The following is a 20,917-nucleotide window of genomic DNA, read 5'->3' on the forward strand; positions in this document are numbered from 1 at the left end:
GCACTGGTCTGACTCAGTGTAATAGAACAGGTTTTGGGGCACCACTGAGAAATCAAATAAGAGTGAATTGCTTAGAAAGAGGGCTACTTACCGCCCAAGACTGGGGGTCTTTCACTGTAAGGTACCAAACCAGTTACAAAGAGCACTTCTGTTTGCCACACTGGCTAGCAAGAAGTCTCACAAGAAATCCACTCAAACACTCCAGCATTTCCTGTGACACAACCAGTATCACACTTACACGGATGTGAGGTTATGAAAACCAATCTCACCAAATCAGAACAGTTTCTTCTGATCCCAAAGAACCAGCTACATTCCCAGATCTATTTATACCTCAGATCTTAACCAAAAGAGCATGCTGTGCCAGTCCCTGAGAATCTAAAATATGAAGGTTTGTAATAAGAGAGAGATGTTCCCTTAAAATTGTTTAAGGAAACAAATTACATATACCAGATACAAAGTTTCTGGTTCAGGCTTGGAGTAGAGCTGGAATAAAGTGATATCTTAAAAGTCTCTGGAGTATATCCTGTGTTAGGATAGGTCATCAGTCCTTCTAGGACTTAAAATACCAGTATATAGCCAGCATTCATAACTTCGTCAACAAAAATCATACAGAACCAGCAAAGCATAAGCTTTCAATAGATACCTCACTTGGCCAACTTTGTACAAAACTTGGGGCAAACATAAAACAGTGGGTGCAACACTCACCACAAAAATCTAATAATGTCACATCTAGTATGACCATTCTTATGGGTAGCTACTGACTGATACTATTGTGGGGGTAACCAGAGTGATTTACTAACTGAGAGAGGAACAATAAACAGATTAAGATGATGATGTTTGAAAAAGAGACAGGAAATTATAACTAGGGGAAGCCTGGAACTGAAATTTCTGAACAGGAGGTTTTTTTGGGTTTTTTTATCTAAAGATAGAAGACATTGGTTCTCTCACAGATATATTGAAAGACTGGGATTCAGTTAACATTGGATATGAATTTATATCCCTATGGACTCCAGTTAACCTGGGGTGAATCTGAACTAGCCTTCTAAGAATGAAGGCTCTATAGTCGTCTCTTTTAAAATGAAATGTATATTCTATGGAAAAATGGGAGAAGTTAAATATGAGGAAGTGTTGCTATTTAATCAAAGAAAATATACTCACGTGTAAACATTGTGAGAAACCAAGGAATGGCATACAACTACAAGAAAAAAAAAGGGATAAAAAACACATTTTGTTATGATCTAAGGGTCTTGTCAAGATTGAATTTCTATTACATTTAGAGCTGTATAGTATTTCAAGTTCAGTTTCACTTTCAGGAAATTGTAACACAGATAACTTCACATTTGGGGCTGAATTTTCCATGAATTTTCCTTTGGTTAAAGAAGTTTGTTTTGTTTATTTACAAAAGGCTGAGCAGCATAATTTCAGGCACTTTTAAATTCAATTAAAATAAAAAAAAACACACACTTGTTTTATCACAGTTCCCATCTTTGCATCCCACTTACATATACAAATAACTTCAAATTACACATCTTGGGCATCTGAAACTTGGCAAAGAATCTTCACTGACTAGTACATAGCCACGTAGGAAAAACAAAATAGTTTGGATAACAAAGTTATAAACAAGAAGAAATTGTTCTATGCAGCCGAACACTCAGCAAGGCGTAAGTGTTCAAGGGAAGTAGAAAGTCAGTTAAAAAGGTAACCGTGTAACCGCTGAAAATCTTACATGGTTAGATGGAGCTGTGGGCTCTGCAATATAAAGCTTAAATAAGTTTTAGCAAAATGCAGGACTATGTAGCACTTTAAAGACTAACAAGATGGTTTATTAGATGATGAGCTTTCGTGGGCCAGACCCACTTCCTCTGAGCTGAAGCAAAATGCAGGACTAACACGGCTACACTTCTATTACTATTTTAAATAAGTTTTAGACTGTAGAGCCCATAGTGAAGCCTCCTTGGGAGTAGGGCCACCAGCCCTTGCTGGCCCCACCCTGGTCCTGGAGAGAAGACTTTCGCATCGCAGCAAAGCCACTTCCCCAGAAGCAGAGTCAGCAAGAGCTGCCAGCCCCACTTCTGGTGAGCCAAAGTTTAATCTGGTGTGGAAAGAGATGGGGAGGGGCGGGGGTGAAGGAGGGAACCAGGCTGGGCCCGCTACGGACAAAGGTTGCTCTGGCTGGCTGGAGCAGCCCCTGCCTGCGGTCGGGGCTGAAGCAGCTCCCCAGACCCTAACTGGAATTGGTAAGCATTACCCATTTTGGGAGATTACTGATTAACCTTTCGCATCCCTAGAGTGTTCAGGATTATTGAGAAGAGCACCAGGCTATCTGTTTCTTTATGTAAGATCATCTATTAAATGTGATTTTAATGTATTGTGTGATTTTTTTTTCCAATGAACAATAGGTACAATTCAGCCTTAAAACACTTATTGATGTATTATATGCTATTAGCAGTTTAGGCGCTTATGCTTAAAATTTATGTCACCTGAAGATTTATGGTGACTCAAGTACAGGCAGTCCCCGGGTTACGTACAAGATAGGGACTGTAGGTTTGTTCTTAAGTTGAATCTGTATGTAAGTCGGAACTGGCCTCCAGATTCAGCCGCTGCTGAAACTGATCAGTTTCAACAGCGGCTGAATCTGGACACCAGTTCTGACTTACATACAGATTCAACTTAAGAACCCCAGGCATCCCCAAGTCAGCTGCTGCTGAAACTGATCAGCGGCTGATTCCAGGAAGCCCCAGGGCTGGGGCTTCCTGTAGTCAGCGCTGGTCAGTTTCAGCAGCGGCTGACTTGGGGACACCTGGGGCAGAGCAGCTGGGGTGCTGCCGGGTTGGTCCAGTAGCGCCAAGGAGCGGTGCTGCGGGACCAACCGGCAGCGCCCCACCTGCTCTACCACAGGCCCGGGGCTTTGCTCCACGTCTCCCTGGTCAGCTGGGGGAAGGGGCCACTAGCTGCACCCTCTCCCCCCCCATAGACCAGGGACACGGAGAGCAAAGCCGCAGCGGCGGCCGAGTCCCGCGCCTCCCCGGCTTTGCCAGAGCAAAGCCTCTGAGGCGCGGGACTCCTCGCCTCCCAGGCTTTGCTCCAGGTGTCCCTGGTCTGCTGGAGACGGTCCCCAGCAGACCATGGGCACCCGGAGCAGCTTTCCTCGCCTCGGAGGTTGAGGAGGCGGGACCGCTGCGCTCTGGGCGGTCCCGCTGCCTGCGAGCTCCGGGGCGAGAGAGCCCCGTTCGTAAGTGCGGATCCGACGTAAGTCGGATCTACGTAACTCGGGGACTGCCTGTACTTACTCTGCTATGAGGCTTCCTGGTCCTTAAATATTTTATGGTGCAACAAGTCTTTCAAATAGTTTACTTTATGCACTTATGCCGCTATAAATATGAAAGGCAGTTAAAAAGTTATGCCCTCTTTGGTAACCGGGACAGTTTATGTACTCATACCATCTTCAAGGGTTTCTTAATATTAAGGAAAATGCTTACAAAATTAAAGGCAAAAATCTATGTGGATACTAAGTTGAAGTTCTACAGAAAATCACTGCAGGTCATGAATGCAAAGGTTAAATTCCAATATCAAATTTAACTCAACTGACCTGTACATATCCAATATTTTCCATTTCTGGATAGGTTCGTTTTAGTTAGATGTATAGCTTAATACATTACATTTATGTCAAAAAACGCACAAGTCAGTGCTGCTAAAGAGCCTTCATTTTGCATTTTCTTATTCCTATTGACTAAATGAACAAGTGTGTGTTTCTATTTTAATACAGGCAGTCCCCGGGTTACGTACAAGATAGGGACTGTAAGTTTGTTCTTAAGTTGAATTTGTATGTAAGTCAGAAATGGTACATACTGTAGGGGAAACTACTAAACATTTCTCCAGAGCTCAGTTTTATTCTCCCACACCTCACTTCCCTCAGTCCTTTATTCTCAAGCTGAGGTGTCTGTTGAGAAAAGCCGCTCTGCGTCTCCCTGGTCTGCTGGGGGGGGGGGGGGGGGGGGGGCGCTAGCTTTGCGTCTCCCTGGTCTGCTGGGGGGAAGCAGCTAGTGCGGGGTTGCCTCACCCTGTTTGTAAGTAGGGATCCGATGTAAGTCGGATCCATGTAACCCGGGGACTGCCTGTACACTCTTAACTGGTTCAGGCAGTGGGGTTGTTGAATTGATGAAGGTATATCTGCCAAAGTGCTCCTTGACACAGAGCTCTCCAAAGTTTATCATAAAAGCCACTTTAGATGCATCTTTCTTCTAAAACAACTTTTAACACTAGTAGCAGAAAAAATGAAATGACTAAATTGACAGTATTGTCAGCATTCACAGAAGTCTTTTTGAATGGACCTCACTATAGCAAAAGGCTCACATTCTGACAGTAAAAATTCTTCTACTCGTTGTTGTGATACATCCACACAATCTGCTCCCACAAATGTATTTTTGGAAAGCATTCCATAAAAAACTTCATATTCCTCATATTACCACGCATGAAAACCCTGTATCAGTTTTGTGCCCTCTCATCACGTTTAATCATTTGTTCATATACAACAAAATGCAGTATATCCACTAGAAAAGAAAGCATTCAGCATAGCTAGAGGCTCCTGTATAGGTCCAGCTACAAGGAGATTAGATCTGTGGCATGGACACAGATAGCCTGGGTCAGCTGACTCAGGCTTGTAGGCTTGGGCTCTGGACTAAAAATTGTTGTGCAGCTACATTTAAGGCTGCAGCCTAAACTCTGGGGACTCTCCACCTTCATGGAGTCCCAGAGCTTGGACTCCAGCCTGAGTCCAAACATCCACACAACAATTACTGTTTTTTGTTGAATCCCCCTTGTTTGTAAATTATTTAATTGAGAACTGAAGTAGATTAGTTCAGCCTCATGAGCTGTATTAACTGAGTAGATTTACATACATTAGAAATTATACATACAAATGTAAATACAAACACCTACAGCTGTGTATACATTTTTTCAATAGGTAAAAGAAAAAAAACATGCTAAATTGGACATAACAATAAACACTAATACACTATAAGTATAACGAACAGTCAAAAACTTTTACCCTAAAACACAGATCTGACTACAAACATCAGTCACTAATCCTGACAATTACCTAATATGAAATTAGGCCAGACAATCTTAAAGTAGCAGGTAGTTATAAGGGAAATTACTATCTGAGTTAAAGGGGAAGTTATCCTTGTCATTCTCTAAAATATAATGCTACAACATGAAAGGAAATAGATAACTATAAAAAGATTATAATAATTTAACTCCAGTGTTTTTAATGCAAACAAGAAAGCACATACTACATTGTTCAAGAAGGTCAAAAGTGGAAAATGAAGATCCAAAAGGAGAACAATATGCATTTAGTTTAAAGTACTTGCCTCACAAACTTAAATTTAAAAAAACAAATATGCTGGACTATTTACCTAGTCAAAGCTTTACTTTAAGGCTACTCTAAGGATATTCTTAGTATATACTGCCCCCTAGCAACCTCAGGATAGAATAACTATGCCCTAGGACTCTAAGTTAAAACTTTCACTGCAGTCATTTTCAACCCTTTTCCCCTGAAGCTCAAACTGCCATGGGTTTGCAGACAGGTAAGGTCGCCCTACATCTTCCTTGCAAATGAGAACTGCTCAATATTTAAAAGAAATTTTATGCAACATTCTATAAGAACAATATGTGAACTTTGTAGACACTAAGGCTATACTACACGTATCCCAAACTAGCTATTCTGTATCTTTTACGCTCACCTGTTATTTTGAAATATAACAGGCTCACTATTCTGACATCCTCATAAACCTCATTCCACAAGGACTAATGGACATTTCGGAATAGCGATTTATTCTGAAATAAGCGCTGTGTAGACAGCGCCAAATTTCAAAACAAGCTATTTCAAAATTAACACTCGAAATAAGCTACGCAATTTGCGTAGCTCAAAAAGCTAAGGCTGCAGTATAGAAGCACCATAAGTAATATAGAAAAACAGATCTAAACTTCCATACAAAAAAAGAATAAAAACAATGACTCAAAGCATACACTTATTACAACTGTGAAAGAACACTTCTCTGAGAAATAGTCTGAGATCATGAGTTGTAGTCCCATAATTTTCATTGTTTAATAGATAAACTTCAATTTAGTCATACATATAAAAACAGGGATTTCCACCACTTTTTCATCTATGAAGAATACAACCTATCCTCCCCAAAATTAATGCATTTGAATGTGTCATGATTTTTCTGACAATTTACAAAAAGTAGATTTACCTATTAGGGCATCCATTTGGAGAAGGAAATTCCCAGACAAAAATTATGTTAAGGTAGCGTTAAAGTTGTGAGAGGCTATTACTACATAAGAGTAAAATATATTTTAGGAATAATTACCATCACCATCATCCATCAACCACCCCAAGTCTGAAGACAACTGGCTTAGTGTTTTTATTAATTGGCAAGGCAGAGCTTTAAAAAAAACCACAAAAAAAAACCACACAAAAAAACCAAACCAAACCAAAACAAACCCTTAATTTCTGTAATTGCCAACACATGATATAAATTTCTTTAAAGGAAGTGACAAATTTATAGAGTGGATAAACATATCTATTGCACATATTTAGTGTGATTTTTCAAATGTCATAACTTTGGTAAAACAAACATTTTTCCTCAGAAACCAACACAAGAACATATGAATTGTCATACCAGATGACACCCCAATGTCCATAACCTCTCTGTATACTGTCTCTTACAAAGGCCACTCCAGGTGCTTCAGAAAGCATAAGAATCCTAATGGGGACAAATCTGAGATAGTCTGCCACCTACATTAGGTCTCCTCCTAAACACTGAAGTTAAATACTGCTTCAGGCTTTAGGCCATAATGTTTAATGTCCCTTTCAAAGTTTATACAATTTTAACAGCCCTGCTTATTCCTGATGACTCATCATTTATATGGCCCTTTTCTGAATCTCATTTTTGGCCTCATGGAGTTCTTGTGACAAAATGGAAGGCAAACATAGAGAATTAAAATTATTTGCCCTGGTTAATCAAGCAACATTGTGGCAGAACGGCAAGATTAAGTTGGATACAGGCAGTCCCCGACTTACGTCGGATCCGCAGTTACGAACGGGGCCGCTCCTCTCCCTGGTCTCCAGCAGACCAGGGAGAGGAAGCAAAGCGGCGGAACACGTGGGCAGCGGACAGCCCTGTCCGCTGCCCACGCGCTCCGAGGCTTGGCTCTGCTTTGCCCCCCCCCCCCGACCCCCTGGACTGCACACCAGGGGGACGGGAAAGCAGAGCCAATCCGCGGAGTGCCCGGCCAGCTGACAGCCCAGACGCGTCTGGGCTGTCAGCTGATCGCGCGCTCCGCGGCTTGGCTCTGTTTGGCTCTGCTTTGCCCCCCCCCCTTTCCCCTGGTCTGCAGACCAGAGGGGGGGGGGGCAAAGCAGAGCCAAGCCGCGGAGCGCGCGATCAGCTGACAGCCCAGACGCGTCTGGGCTGTCCGCTGCCCGCGTGCTCCGCGGCTTGGCTCTGCTTTGCCCCCCCCCCCATCCACCTGGTCTGCAGACCAGGGGGACGGGGGACGGCAAAGCAGAGCAAAGCCGCGGAGCCCGAGGGCAGCAGGACAGCCACGGCGCGTCTGGGCTGTCCCGCTGCCCCCGTGCTCCGTGGCTTTGCTGCGGACACCTGTGGTACAGCAGCTGGGGCGCTGCCAATTGGTCCCGTAGCGCCGCTCTGGGCGCTACTGGACCAACTGGGCAGCACCCCAGCTGTTCTGCCCCAGGCATTCTGATTCAGCCACTGCTGGTCAGATTCAGCAGCGGTGAATCAGGACGCCTGGGGCAGAGCAGCTTGGGTGCTGCTGGGTTGGTCCAGTAGCGCCGAGGAGCGGCGGCGCTACTGGACCAACCCAGCAGCACCCCAGCTGCTCTGCCCCAGGCGTCCCCAAGTCAGCCGCTGCTGAAACTGACCAGTGGCTGACTACAGAAAGCCCCTGCCCCGGGCTTCCTGGAATCAGCTGCTGATCAGTTTCAGCAGCAGCTGACTTGGGGATGCCTGGGGTTCTTAAGTCGAATCTGTATGTAAATCATAACTGGCATCCAGATTCAACCGCTGTTGAAACTGATCAGTTTCAGCAGCGGCTGAATCTGGACGCCAGTTCCGACTTACATACAGATTCAACTTAAGAACAAACCTACAGTCCCTATCTTGTACGTAACCCGGGGACTACCTGTATTAGGAAGAATTACTTCACTAGGTGGATGGTGAAGCACTGGAATGTGTTGCTTAGGAAGGTAGTGAATCTCCATACTTAAGAAGTTTTTAAGGCCAGGCTTGACAAAGCAGGACCAACCCCAACTAAATTATTCAAGCCAGGGCTTTGATTTGAGGATTGGACTAGATGACCTCCTGAGATGACTAATCTATGATAAAACTCAAATTTTGTGCCTCCTAAATCAGTGCCCTAGCCAGATACTAGTAACGAAGGACCTGATCTTCTAAACACTTATGCACATGCTTAATTTTACTTTCTGTAGCACTGTGTAAGTGCTTAAGTGAATGTATGCTTCACGTTAAGAACATTCATAAGTGCCTGAAAGACGAGGACAGAGTACCCATGAGCATGCAAGATGAAAGTAAAGAGTTAAATTTATTTCCATCCCCATCTCCTACCACAAATATGTAAAATACAAAACAACTGCTTCCTATTAAATGAAAATTAAAAACGAGCCATCAAGCACTCATGACTGAACAAGCATGTGCTTGCAAGAGGGAATATTATATTTAAGAAAGAACAATTTAATTCTGATTTTTAAGGGTAGCTGAAAACACATAGTTTAAAAGAACAAAAAAAATATATTGGCGGTAACAGTGTTCTTTTAATTCTAATTGGATGAAGCCTTAATACAGATACTTCCCACATATCACTGACTCCAATGTGAAGTGCATACTATAAGAGCAGCATTAACGATATGATATTAAGTAACTGCAGCCAGAGCTTGTCATCTCTTTTAATGTCCAGCTGACAACTGTGTCTAGCTGCCATTATTTGCAGCTGAAGACTATTCAGAATAATTTATTAATACAGTTTCCCTTCTAGCAATGTGGCTCATTTCCTTGTTTATTTTCCCTTAACAATGGATGGATTTTGCATTTAGAATTTTTAGCAAAATATAGAACAGACAAAGTATTATATATGTTCATACTAAATAACACCGTGTGAAAAATGTGTGAAATTCACCTTTCAAATATTTCCATTTACATGTAAATCTCATAGCCACTGTAATATATTTAATCCAGACACCACATCAGCTAACAATATTCACAACTATTCAAGATTCAGCAACATTTCAATATTCTAAGAGCTACACGACCCCAAAGTAAATGGAAGGGTGCCAGGAAACACAATCTTTCCTGCAGCAGGAGCCTGCCTTTCAATGATGAAAGATTAATCAGGGTTTACTCTGATAGGATTAGTACTCAAGCACGAAACTCTGGTTCGGATCTCATTACTGAAGTGCATATCCTTCACCTTGATGGATCTGGGCTGTCTTGTTACAGGTGCAAAACCACCCCTTTCTCTTACTAATCTAAAAAGCTGAACAGGGAAAAGAAATATTTTGAAGTGACAGGTGATTTTTGAAGGATGACACCTCTTAAGAGGAGTAACCAGGGTTTAGAACAGCTGGGAATTACCAATACGTTTATTTGCAAATACTTTTCTAAAATGCATCGCTGTACAACATAACTGATATGTATTTTGGATTCTCCGTTTACTCCCTTTCTTTGTCATCTTTCTTTGACTTTTGACTCTCCAGGATAGGGCTGTCTCTGGCTGTGCATCTTCTGAGTGAATAGCACAGTGGAGTCTTGATATTGACTGGGACTCCTGACTACAACCATAATACAATTAACAACACTTATTTATACAAATTTTTATTTAAGAGGCCCATGGTAGCACAACCAGCAGTGGGGGTCATTGTCAGAGGAGCTCTGAGGATGGGTTTCTTCAGTGGGTCCAGGTAGGCTGGTATGGATGATAATGATAGAGGTAGGCAAAAGGATGGGTCAGAGAACATACGTAGTATATACGTGTTCTGCGGTACTATTCCCAATCATTTACTGAGTTTAGATGGCTATTCTGCAGCCCAGTGCTCCATTCACACGGGGAGCTTGCATTTTTCTTTTTTAGAGTCCTGTGAAGTTCATCTACATGAAACCGTGGCCACTATATAACTTTATATAGATGAACACATTTCTTCCCCTGCCACACTAGCTTTAAGTGATGTATATTGCCTAGTTAGGTCTATTCTACACCAGAGTAAGTTTTACCCATCTGTCTGTAACCCACTATATTGGCCAGTCTTTTTTCCTCTTTAGCTTTATTATACAGTATTTACGAGAACCCTCAGCACTTACATCTGGAATAAAGCCAATTTCATTGAGATGGTTACTCAGCTCTGGATCATGGAATGCAATCATCTGGGAGAACACTGTCAGGTATTCTGAAATGACAACAAAGTTAAAGATCATTTTAAAAAATGAACCACACACAACTGCACACTTAACTCAAGAAAAACATGTATCTGGAACAGTAGGAAGCCGGCACTCTTTTTACACATATAGCATTTTTTTCTATTATATCATCATTTAGGACAAAATTAATTTTTGAAAAGCCATTTTAAGTTTGTATTCCTCTTCCTATTTATGCAATGTGCATCTTCAACAGAACACAGTTCCTCAGACACACTTAGTCTTGGTCCACATTAGCAACTTATATTGGTATAACCATGTCGCTCAGGAGTTCAGAAAATTCACATCCCTTAATGAAGTCATTATACTGACTTAAACCCCAATGTTGTTGACAGCATTTTGTAGACAGGACCAGCTTCTCCTGTTGACATACCTACCATCCTTAGAGGAGATGGAGTATCTATGGCAACAGGAGAAGCTCTCCCATCATCTTCACTAAGCACTTCAACTGTGCAGCAATGTATATGTATACAAGCCTTTAAGGCTTTCCCATACTTCCTTTTCCACTCTGATACAGGTAAAACAAATGGACTAATTTGTTGGTACATACAGCCTGATGTATAACACACTTGCAATCTACACAATTACAAAAATGGCAACCACTTCAGCATGGATATGAACTAGTCCTTGGGCATACAATAGTGATTAAAGCAAATGAGGAGAAGGTTATTGCAATAATTTCCAGGAACTGACATGCACTGATAACTAGAGAGATATCACAAGACTAAATGTATTTGCTACTAAGTCTTTGAGGGGTAGCCTCTTGTAACTTTACAAAAGCTTAAAAAATGAGTGGTTCTGTAGCACCATAGAGACTAGCAAAAAAATATACAATATCATGAGTTTTGTGAGTACAACCTATTTCTTCAGATTAGTGGTGCCTTTTGCTCCACTCATTTGAAGAAGTAGGTTGTGCCCACAAAAGCTCATGATATTGTATTTTGTTTTTTGTTAGTCTCTAAGATGCCACTGGACCATTTGTTCTTTTTTATACTTGCTATTAAGCAAATTTGTTTACATCATTATGTGGATTGAAGTGTTAAGGATCTCCTCCCTTTATCAAAACCTTTTTTTGTGGTTTGAGGGAAGGAAAAAATTATTACTAGACATTTAATAATATATCTCCAGTTCTGCACATCACACAATTGCCTGAATCATCATTCATATTTACATTTCAGAGGAGCTAGAAGGGAAGCTTATCCCCTGAAAGGCTTCTGTCTGCTCCCTCCCCCTTAAACACACGTTCATTTGCCTTGTGTCTGCAAGTGGAGCCTTTCTTAGACTCAGAATCAAGAGACTTCAGCCTAGCAATTTCATGACTGGCTGCATTTCCATTTCCCTTCCACGAAGTTATCCGATTTCCAAACAGTGTTGCTGTTTGACTCTGCACAACCTTGCCCTAATGGCACAGACTTCCAGGCCCTTCCAGCATAGATTCTGCTAAGGCACCATCTTCATGCCAAGGAATTCCAGCAAGACACCTCTGATAACTAGCTTCTTCTGTAAGTGCAGTGACAATATATTATAAAGTCCCCAAACTGCTCCCTCCACATGGCGATGTCTACACCTGCAATTGATCGACAAAATTTTTGTTGTTCACAGGTGCTTAAACCCAGTCTCTCTCCCAAAGGGATGAAAGTTTTTCCATCACAAGTGAAAATCTTAACACAGCTTTGTCAGGAGCAATGCTCTCTTGCCAACAAAGCAAAAACTACTATTTGGGAATGGAAGAATTTTGTCAGCAAAAGTGACAACAAACAGCATTCATATCCTCAATTATTTAGCAGAAGGATTGGGTCACCACAGCCTTGTTGCTAAAAGCTGCACAGTCTAAACCAGGGATGGCCAACCCATTAAATGAAGAGAGCCAAAACAGTGGTGGAAAAAATGCGTAGAGCCGCACAACAATTGTTGAGGAAAAAAAGAAAAAAGACGCTGCCCCTTTAAAAACCACGGGTTAGGCTTTTTGGCCACTTCACGCTCCCACCGGCTGCCACCCTTGCCAACGCCATTCTGATGCACCAGACAGCTCCCCTGCACCTGGTGAGCACAGGGAGCCAGGGGCCGTTTGTAGGGGCACATGGGGCAGCTTCGCGAGCTGTGGTTGAGGCTTCGCGAGCTGCACTTTCGGGGTGAAGAGCCGCATGCAGCTTGTGAGCCGTGGGTTGGCCATCCTGGTATAGACATACCCTAATTTGCAAGCATTCCACTTAAAAATACTGTCGTCAGGGTTTGTCTTGAGTTATCTATAATTCAGTCAACACCTAGAGCTAGGCTAGACCCAGTAGAGTGCTCACACTGCAAAACATTTGATCACTTAGCAGCACAGAATATTTGGATTAGCAAACAGGACTTGATTTCATTAATCAAAAAATGTGCGTTTCATTTACTGAAAAAGCTGTGTTTTTGCCCAAGGTTAAGTAATGCGCATCAACTATCCATCGTAAGACACAGTGAATACAAGACACTTTGGTATTACCATGAAACCAATCACAGACATGAAGGAGGGGTAGAAAGCATAACGCTGACTTCACTGACCTACTTCACCTTGAATACTACAAGAGCCTTGTCTCCACTATGAATTGTGCAACAAAATCAAAAGCACGAGTCTGTTATCTGGCCTTAAAATCACACCTCTTTAGGCAGTGAAATCTCCAGTTAGCACCTCTTGAGTTTTAAAGCACATACTCTTACAGGCCTGCTAGCTCAAGTTTGAAGTACAGGCAGTCCCCGTGTTATGCACAAGATAGGGACTGTAGGTTTGTTCTTAAGTTGAATCTGTATGTAAGTCGGAACTGGCATCCAGATTCAGCCGCTGAATCTGGACACCAGTTCTGACTTACATACAGATTCAACTTAAGAACCCCAGGCGTCCCCAAGTCAGCTGCTGCTGAAACTGATCAGCAGCTGATTCCAGGAAGCCTGGGGCAGAGCAACTCTGCCTCGGGCTTCCTGTAGTCCGCCGCTGGTCAGTTTCAGCAGCGGCTAACTTGGGGATGCCTGGGGTAGAGCAGCTCGGGTGCTGCTGGGTTGGTCTAGTAGCGCGGCCGCTCCTCGGCGCTACTGGACCAACCCCGCAGCACCCCAGCTGCTCTGCCCCAGGCATCCTGATTCAGCCACTGCTGAAACTGATCAGCAGCGGCTGAATCAGGACTCCTGGGGCTGAGCAGCTGGGGTGCTGCCGGGTTGGTCCAGTAGCGCCAAGGAGCGGTGCTGCGGGACCAACCGGCAGTGCCCCACCTGCTCTACCACAGGCCCCGGGCTTTGCTCCACATCTCCCTGGTCTGCTGGGGGGGGGGGGGGCACTAGCTGCGTCCCCCCCCAGCAGACCAGGGAGACGCGGAGCAAAGTGGCGGAGGACCCGGGTCTGACCGCGGCACTTCCAGATCAGCTGGAAGCGCCGTGGGTCGGGCCAGGTCCTGCGCCGCTTTGCTCAGCGTCTCCCTGGTCTGCTGGCTCCCGCAGCAGACTAGGGAGACGGGGAGCAGCTTTTCTCGCCCCGCAGGAGGCGGGTAGCGGGACCAGGCGTCCCGCCGCTCGAGTCCTCCAGGGCAAGAAAATCCCCATTCGTAACTGCGGATCCGACGTAAGTCGGATCCGCGTAACTCGGGGACTACCTGTACCACTTATCTCAAGCTAGAAATTTTTGTGCATGAACAGGAATCAAGTTATGGGCAACACTCAAGTTATACCTTGAGCTAATACTGCAGTGAAGACAAGCCTCCAGTCTTAGAAATGAAAAATTGTATGAACATATCTTTGTATGCATGTAATATCCACATAAGCTGGTTCAATGAGCCATGCCTAAGTTAGCTTTCCCCACATTCAGTACCGCCATACTAGAGTTAATAAAATACCCAGCGACCACAGGTAATGTATAGGGCCTTTCCACAGATATAGCACTCCAGTAGCACAGCTACACGTTGTGTGCTACTGTTTCATTTAGTGAAGATACTACCTACATCAATGGCAGAGCTTCTCTCCACCAATATACATTAGCACTATCTACACTAGGGGTTAGGTTGATATCACTTTCATTCAGGGGTGGATATAAGGCATTTATATGGACATAAGCTGGTACCACAGACCAACCCATATAAAGCCAGCAATGACATACATTCAGATGTGTGCTGATGAAAAGAGATTCATGGTGAACTTCCCTAACACACATTTCCTTTTAAACAAGAAATGCCGATGGTGTTTCTGCACAGATATACTACAGTTAGCTAAATATAATTTTTATTTGTATAGCCAGACTCATAAAATATAATTATTGTGTGGGATTACATAATAAGTATGTTGAAAACATGCAATCCTTCATAAAAACGTATCATTTAGCTCCAGCCAAACACTGTTGTCTGGAATTTTATTACATGAATTATTCTTTGGCATAATTTCTATAGCTATAAACCTTAAGTTACTCTTATATCTTACTTCATGGGGGGAAATGCAGCTGATAAATCTGACAAACTCTATTTAATTGCTTAAGGCAGGCTCAGAAATGAGATACGCTGCACCTTTCTGCACTGGGAACGGTTTTATTCCATTACAAGGTGAGGTGCTAAAATTGCAGTGATGTAATCATCTATCCTCCTTCCTCACACTATCTCCAGGGAACAAGGTAAAGCTCAGCACACCCAGCTAAGAAATCCATCACAAAACCTTCCATTAAACTGTATTAATATTAAGGTGATGATGTAAAATCATGTTTGTTTAACCCAGGAGTGGGGAAGCCCTACTGCCCGAGGGGCAGAGCCAGATCTCTCCCATCACCCATCACCCAGACACCACACCCAAAGCCTGCTTCTCAGCAGCCCCATCCCACACACTGAACCCCTAATTTTTGGGCCTATCCCAGAGCCTAGGAGGCCTCACCTAATCTACTAGCCTGGGCCCCCTGGAAGGCAATGTGGGGAAAATCTTTCTGCTTTTCAGTCAGGCAGTCATGTCAGTGAGGTGGGGGGTGAGGGTTTCTTCTCAATTCTGTGTGGTCCCTCACTGATTTTTTTAGTGGGTCAATGGCCCCCAACCCAAAAAAGGTTCCCCATTCCTGAGTTAGCCAGCACCATGGCAGGACTGGAGTGCCCTGGTCCATAGTGGGCCCAGCAGAGCAGGAACACCTCCCTCCCTGTAGCAGGAAGGGAGCTGCTCTAGCCAATTCCAGTTAACTGGTACTAGTAAGCATCACCTATTAAGGGAGATGCTCACCGGTTAACTTTTCACATCCTTAATTAATATGCTGACGTTGAACATGAAAAGCTTAGAAACAACCAAATCAGAACACATCAGCAGTCTAGCTTGTCCAATATTCCCACACCCGATGCTGTAGTGCAGGACCTAAAGATCACATAACACACGTATTTATACAACACCATGCTATTTTCCTAACTCCATTTGGTAATGTTTTTTCGTCTTGACAGCTGCAGATTAATAAATCTCATTGTAACCTAGCTAGCAAAACTACAAATGATATTTTTCTACATATCCCTGTTTCAACCTTTAAAACATCTCACTAAACTACTGGCCTAAAGCAGTTAATTCCATAGGCAAATGATTTATGGTAAAAAAAAAAATCCATTCTTTTTATTCTTTAAAAATATGCTGCCTTGAGTTTTAGCAAGGGCACCTTTGACTTTACATTATGATAGAGTGCAAACACAAAATCTCCTGACTGGCCTTCTCCATGTCATTATTTCATATAGCCTCCCCTTTCATTTTCATTCCAAACTAAACAGTCCTAATCTTTTTCGTCTTTCCTCTTATCACCCTCTATCCCCAGTCTTAATGTTCAATAATTTCTATTGACATTCTCAGAACTTTCCCAGGTCTTTTTGGAGATGAGAGGAGGAAATAAATGTTCTTCCTCAATAGACACACAGGGAAACTATTGTAATAACATTTATTTGTGGACCATAAGTGCACATGATATGTTTCAGTGAGATCTATTATTTGATATATAGGTCTATTTCCTTGTAACCAATTAGAAAAAGTGAGAGAAGCTATGCATCATGATAATTAACATATACCTGTTTAGCATAAATTGTCCATCTCTCTCTATACCCCCTCATAAAAAGGGGGAGGGCAAGAGAGACTTTAAAAGTATTTCTCTGTAGTCTTATTTCCCTACATGCTCAAACTAAAATTTCTGCAGGATAATCTTTTGTTCACTTTCATACAGCTGCCAGCTTGACTCCCAAGACAAAAAACATTATGATGTCAGCGACAATGCCCTACTCAAGTTATTAATACACACTTCTGACTCATATCAGAGGGATAGCCGTGTGACTCATGAATCTTACAAGTAGCATGAGGTCATACATCATTCAAATTAGAATAATGCTTGCTAGACTCAAGAGGGCATTTAAGGGCTAGCAATGGGAAAAAAGAATGACAAGAAGAACATTATATTGTGGATTGAAGTAAAGACCTGCCATTTTAAGTCTGTTATTCAGATAGAATGGTGCCAGCAAACCTTTTTTTGGGAGGCTTCCAAATATACCCAAATTTCTTCTCTACTTTGTCTCCATGTTAAAAGGAACTGACAGCCTACTCCTCCTATTTACTTATAGGGCTGTTGAGGTCAAGAAATAACAAGCAGAAACTAAAAAGCAGTTTTTTTAGCGCTCCTGAAGACTTGTCCTCAGCTCATTTAATACTATTTATCGAGTAAAATCTTGAAAAATCTACAACCTGCAGACATAGCCTATGTCTACACTATAGTGTATGTGGACAAATTACGTCATGCAAGGAGTGTGAATTAACCATTTATTAACTTATGCCAACTTACTGTCCATGTGTGCAGTGCTAAGTCAGCGGAGAAGCTTCTCATGCTGACATGGCTACCACTGCTTATCAGCACTGGTGTAATTAATCCAATGGGAGAGAACTCTCCTCTCAGTTTTAAGTGGCTACACTAGATTGACACAAGATACAGCTGTGCCGCTATAAGCTCTCTAATGTAGCCATAGTTAAGCCAACATAACCTCCAGAGTAGGTCAACACAAGAATTCTGCCATACACCTAACCACAACCTTTCAGGAAAGTAGATAACATACAGTGAGAAGATCCCTCCCATTGTAGCATCTTCCCTGAAGCACTGCAGCTCTTCAAGTGTAGGAATGGGGCGCTCGCTCCCTCAGACTCTTGGCCTCCTACTGAAGTAAATCCATTTTCTAAACACACTCTGGTATCTGCTGCTCCTCACATTCTGGTATTTGCTTCAGTGCAATGTGCAATAAAGTAGCTTTGGATTGTTTCAATGAGGGATTTCCATGATGGGAAAAGCAAAGTGAGCCTTTTTAGAAATCTTATTTTATTGAATTGATTTGATTGGTTCCTCCTCCTTTAAAATTCTTCAGAAAGCAGCAAGTGTTTTGTTTTGTTTATTGCTGTGTTTGTTGGCAAGATTTTTATTTTCATACACTCCCCTACTTATTTTTTTGTTTTGTTTTTGCCACTTCACTTACTACCTTGACTTTCTAATAAGCTACTTGAAGATATGAATGGATATTTCTATAATGCTGAAAGGCTATGTTTCTATTTCGGTCAATTATAAAGTCACTGAAGAAAAAAACAAAAAACAAAATTTACCTAAAAGCACATAATTAATAACTACTTCATAAACAAGCAACTCTAACTCTTATTAGAATAAAATGAAAACAAACACTAACCTACCTTGAATGACATGAGAGTTATCCTTCAAAAAGAAGTTAAATAGGTACTTGGGAATAAAAGCAGACATGCAGGCATAGGCAAGAGCTGAAAGAGAATTAGGAAAAGACTTTAGCTAGGAATGTAGAGTATAAAATAAACCATCTTTACACTGGAAAGCATTCATTACTAAAGAAGAGTTTAAACCTTATTTGTTAACTTTTTGTACATATAGCAACTAACAGTGAAAAATATATGAAAAATAGTTTTCCTTTAAAAATGTTTCAAAGCTATTCATGAAATATCCTATTGCTACTGATTGTACAAGGAACAATCCAAATTCACTTTTGCCATGTATTAGTTTTGAGATGAAGTACAAAAATTTGGAACTTTCAGATGTGTAGTGTTTCCATTTCACATAATGTAATGTACAGGCATTAATCTTGTCCGAGTTCCAAAACCTAAGTGACCACATCTGTTTACCTAAAGGCTGCTTGCAGTTGCACTGGGGTATTTTAGGAAGAATTCTTTAAGAATGAATTCTTTAAGAATTCTTGTGGCTATGGCACTGAACTGAAACTCAAGAGAACAGAGCTCCAATACCCATCTTCCAATCTGAGTGACTCTGTTACCTCACATTTTTTACACTTCTTCAGAGTATATTTTCAGTATTAGACTTCCTATTCTACAGAAATGTATTCCACCCTCACTGCCATAGCATCTGAATGCCTTCCAAAAGCACAGTAAGTCATGTGACTATCATCTGCCCTGTGGGTTTGGTTTCTCCCGCTCTCTCTAGTACAGGGGTCGGCAATCTTTCCAAAGTGGCATTGCCAAGATTTAGCCCTCCTTCCCTGGGCTGTGCCACTCTCCCGGAAGAAGGGGAGGGTCTCTCTTGACCATGCGTTCCGCTTGGTCTCCTGCCCTGGGCTCTGCTCTGGCTCTTCCTGTGGGGAGAGCGGGAGCAGCACACATGTGCTTCCCTGGAAGACGAATGTGGCACAGAGCTATGGGACTTCCTCCTCCCCCACCCAGCCTCACATTGGCTCCAGTCTTGTGGGTGGCTTGATGCGGGATCACCAGCATGGGCTGCGGTTAGGGTGACTAGGGGGGAGGGGAGAGTTTCAGGGAAATGGTTGAGGCAGGGGGTGACCCTAGGGTGTCCAGTCCTGATAGGAGTGGGGTCCTGTGGGGGTCTGGTCCATGGTGCCCTTGCCTTCCTGCCAAGGACCCAGGGGCCACTGTGGATTTGGGGCAGAAGGACCCCTCACACATTTTCCTCTCCCCTTCAGCCGCCCCCGCTGACACCAAGCTCTGGATCCACAGCCTCAGCAGCACCCTCTAGTACAATGGTTCTCAAACTTTTTGGCTCATGGACCACCTGGCTCGATGTGAACCTTTCCGCAGATCACCATTGCTAATGGAAACTCGCCATTAACTGCATAATTACTCCCGAGCCTTTTTGCTCGTGCTGCAGCTAGGGAGAGCGGTTTAATTTATTAAACAGATTAAGCATTTCAACTTTCTTATTTTAGGTTATCAAACTTTATGTGCAATGAAGTAAAATATTAATTTATGTCCAACAACAAAGGTTTCAATGTTTCCTTTATTTATGGCAGAGGTCGGGAACCCTTCTTGGGTCGGGGGCCACTGACCCAGAGAAAAATCAGTTGGGGACCACATAAGTGGGAAGCAAAAAAAAAAACTCCTTCAAAAACCTGATGTTCCCCCCAACTGAGAGACCTCACTCCTTTGGCGCTCCATCCCCATGGGGAGGGAGAAAGGGACAGAGATGACTGAGGTTCAGGGCTTCCCATAAGCCGGATTTACTTTTCTGGAGTTAGTGGATTTTATGGATCCCCATAGGCTCTGGGATGGGGACAAAATTGAGGGGTTCAGTGTGCATGGGACAGGGCTGCCAGCAAGTGGGATAGGGACGCGGTGCAGAAGGGGGAGAGGTAGCAAGGCCTGGATGGGAGGTAGGGTGCAGAAGCAGGCTGAGAGAAAGGTGTCTTGCCAAGGGGTGGGTGCAGGAGCAAGGGAGAGTGCACTATGTGACCAGGAGGGAGGGTGCAGGAGCAATGGTGGATGCAGGAGAAGATTGGGGGTAGGCGTCTGGCCAGGGGGGAGGTGCGGGAGCAAGGGAGGGTGTCGGAGCAAGCTGGAGGTGTGGGGTCCTGGAGGGGGAGGAGAGTGAGTGAAAGGGATTGGGGTGCAGGGATCTGGGCATGAGGGGGGACGCTTACCTGGCTTCGTGCCACCTTGCAGTGGAGAAAGCTTCCCAACAGCACACTACTGTTCCCCAAGCAGGGTGAAGAGGGGGAATGAGCAAACACATACCCCTCCCAATGCGGTAGGGAGCCCGCACAGCCGCAGGGCTGTGGCACTGGCTCCAGCTTCCCATGTGGAGAGCACAGGGGGAGGAGATGTGAAGAAAGCCCTAACCTTCCCTGCCAGACCCAGCTCGCAGAGAGCGGCAGAGTGCAGGGTGGAGAGGGGCGGGAGTAGAGAGAGCAGCAGCACATAGAGTGCACCTCCCAAGCCTGAACGCAACCTTCCCCATAGTACCCCAGCAGGGCTCCACATGGCCCCTGCTAGGGCTGAGGCGGCAGCTCCAAGGTGCCCAGTCTGGGAGCAGCTCCACATGGTTTTGCCTCAGACCCGCCTCCTCTCTTATACTTTCTGTTGCCCTACCTGCTTGGCCAGTCTCCCAAAGGCCCACCACTCCAGTGCTCTTTGCAGTTTTCCCAGAGGGC

General features: G+C 43.5%; 1 protein-coding gene across 8 annotated transcripts in view; it reads right to left on the reverse strand.

Moving 5' to 3' along the window:
• Positions 1-20,917, reverse strand: part of TBCK (TBC1 domain containing kinase) — a 184,130-nt gene that overhangs the window by 90,474 nt on the left and 72,739 nt on the right. For 7 of the 8 annotated variants that reach the window (XM_075929695.1, XM_075929699.1, XM_075929696.1 and 4 more), the window contains 3 exons: positions 18,186-18,269; positions 10,398-10,483; positions 1,159-1,195 (listed from right to left, as the gene is read on the reverse strand). In XM_075929695.1, coding sequence (XP_075785810.1) covers positions 1,159-1,195; positions 10,398-10,483; positions 18,186-18,269 — 207 coding nt within the window. The remainder of the gene's footprint in view (positions 1-1,158; positions 1,196-10,397; positions 10,484-18,185; positions 18,270-20,917) is intronic. The other variant, XM_075929700.1, reaches the window with a different exon arrangement.

The sequence above is a fragment of the Pelodiscus sinensis genome, chromosome 5, assembly GCF_049634645.1.
Source record: "Pelodiscus sinensis isolate JC-2024 chromosome 5, ASM4963464v1, whole genome shotgun sequence".
Classification (NCBI taxonomy): Eukaryota; Metazoa; Chordata; order Testudines; family Trionychidae; genus Pelodiscus; species Pelodiscus sinensis.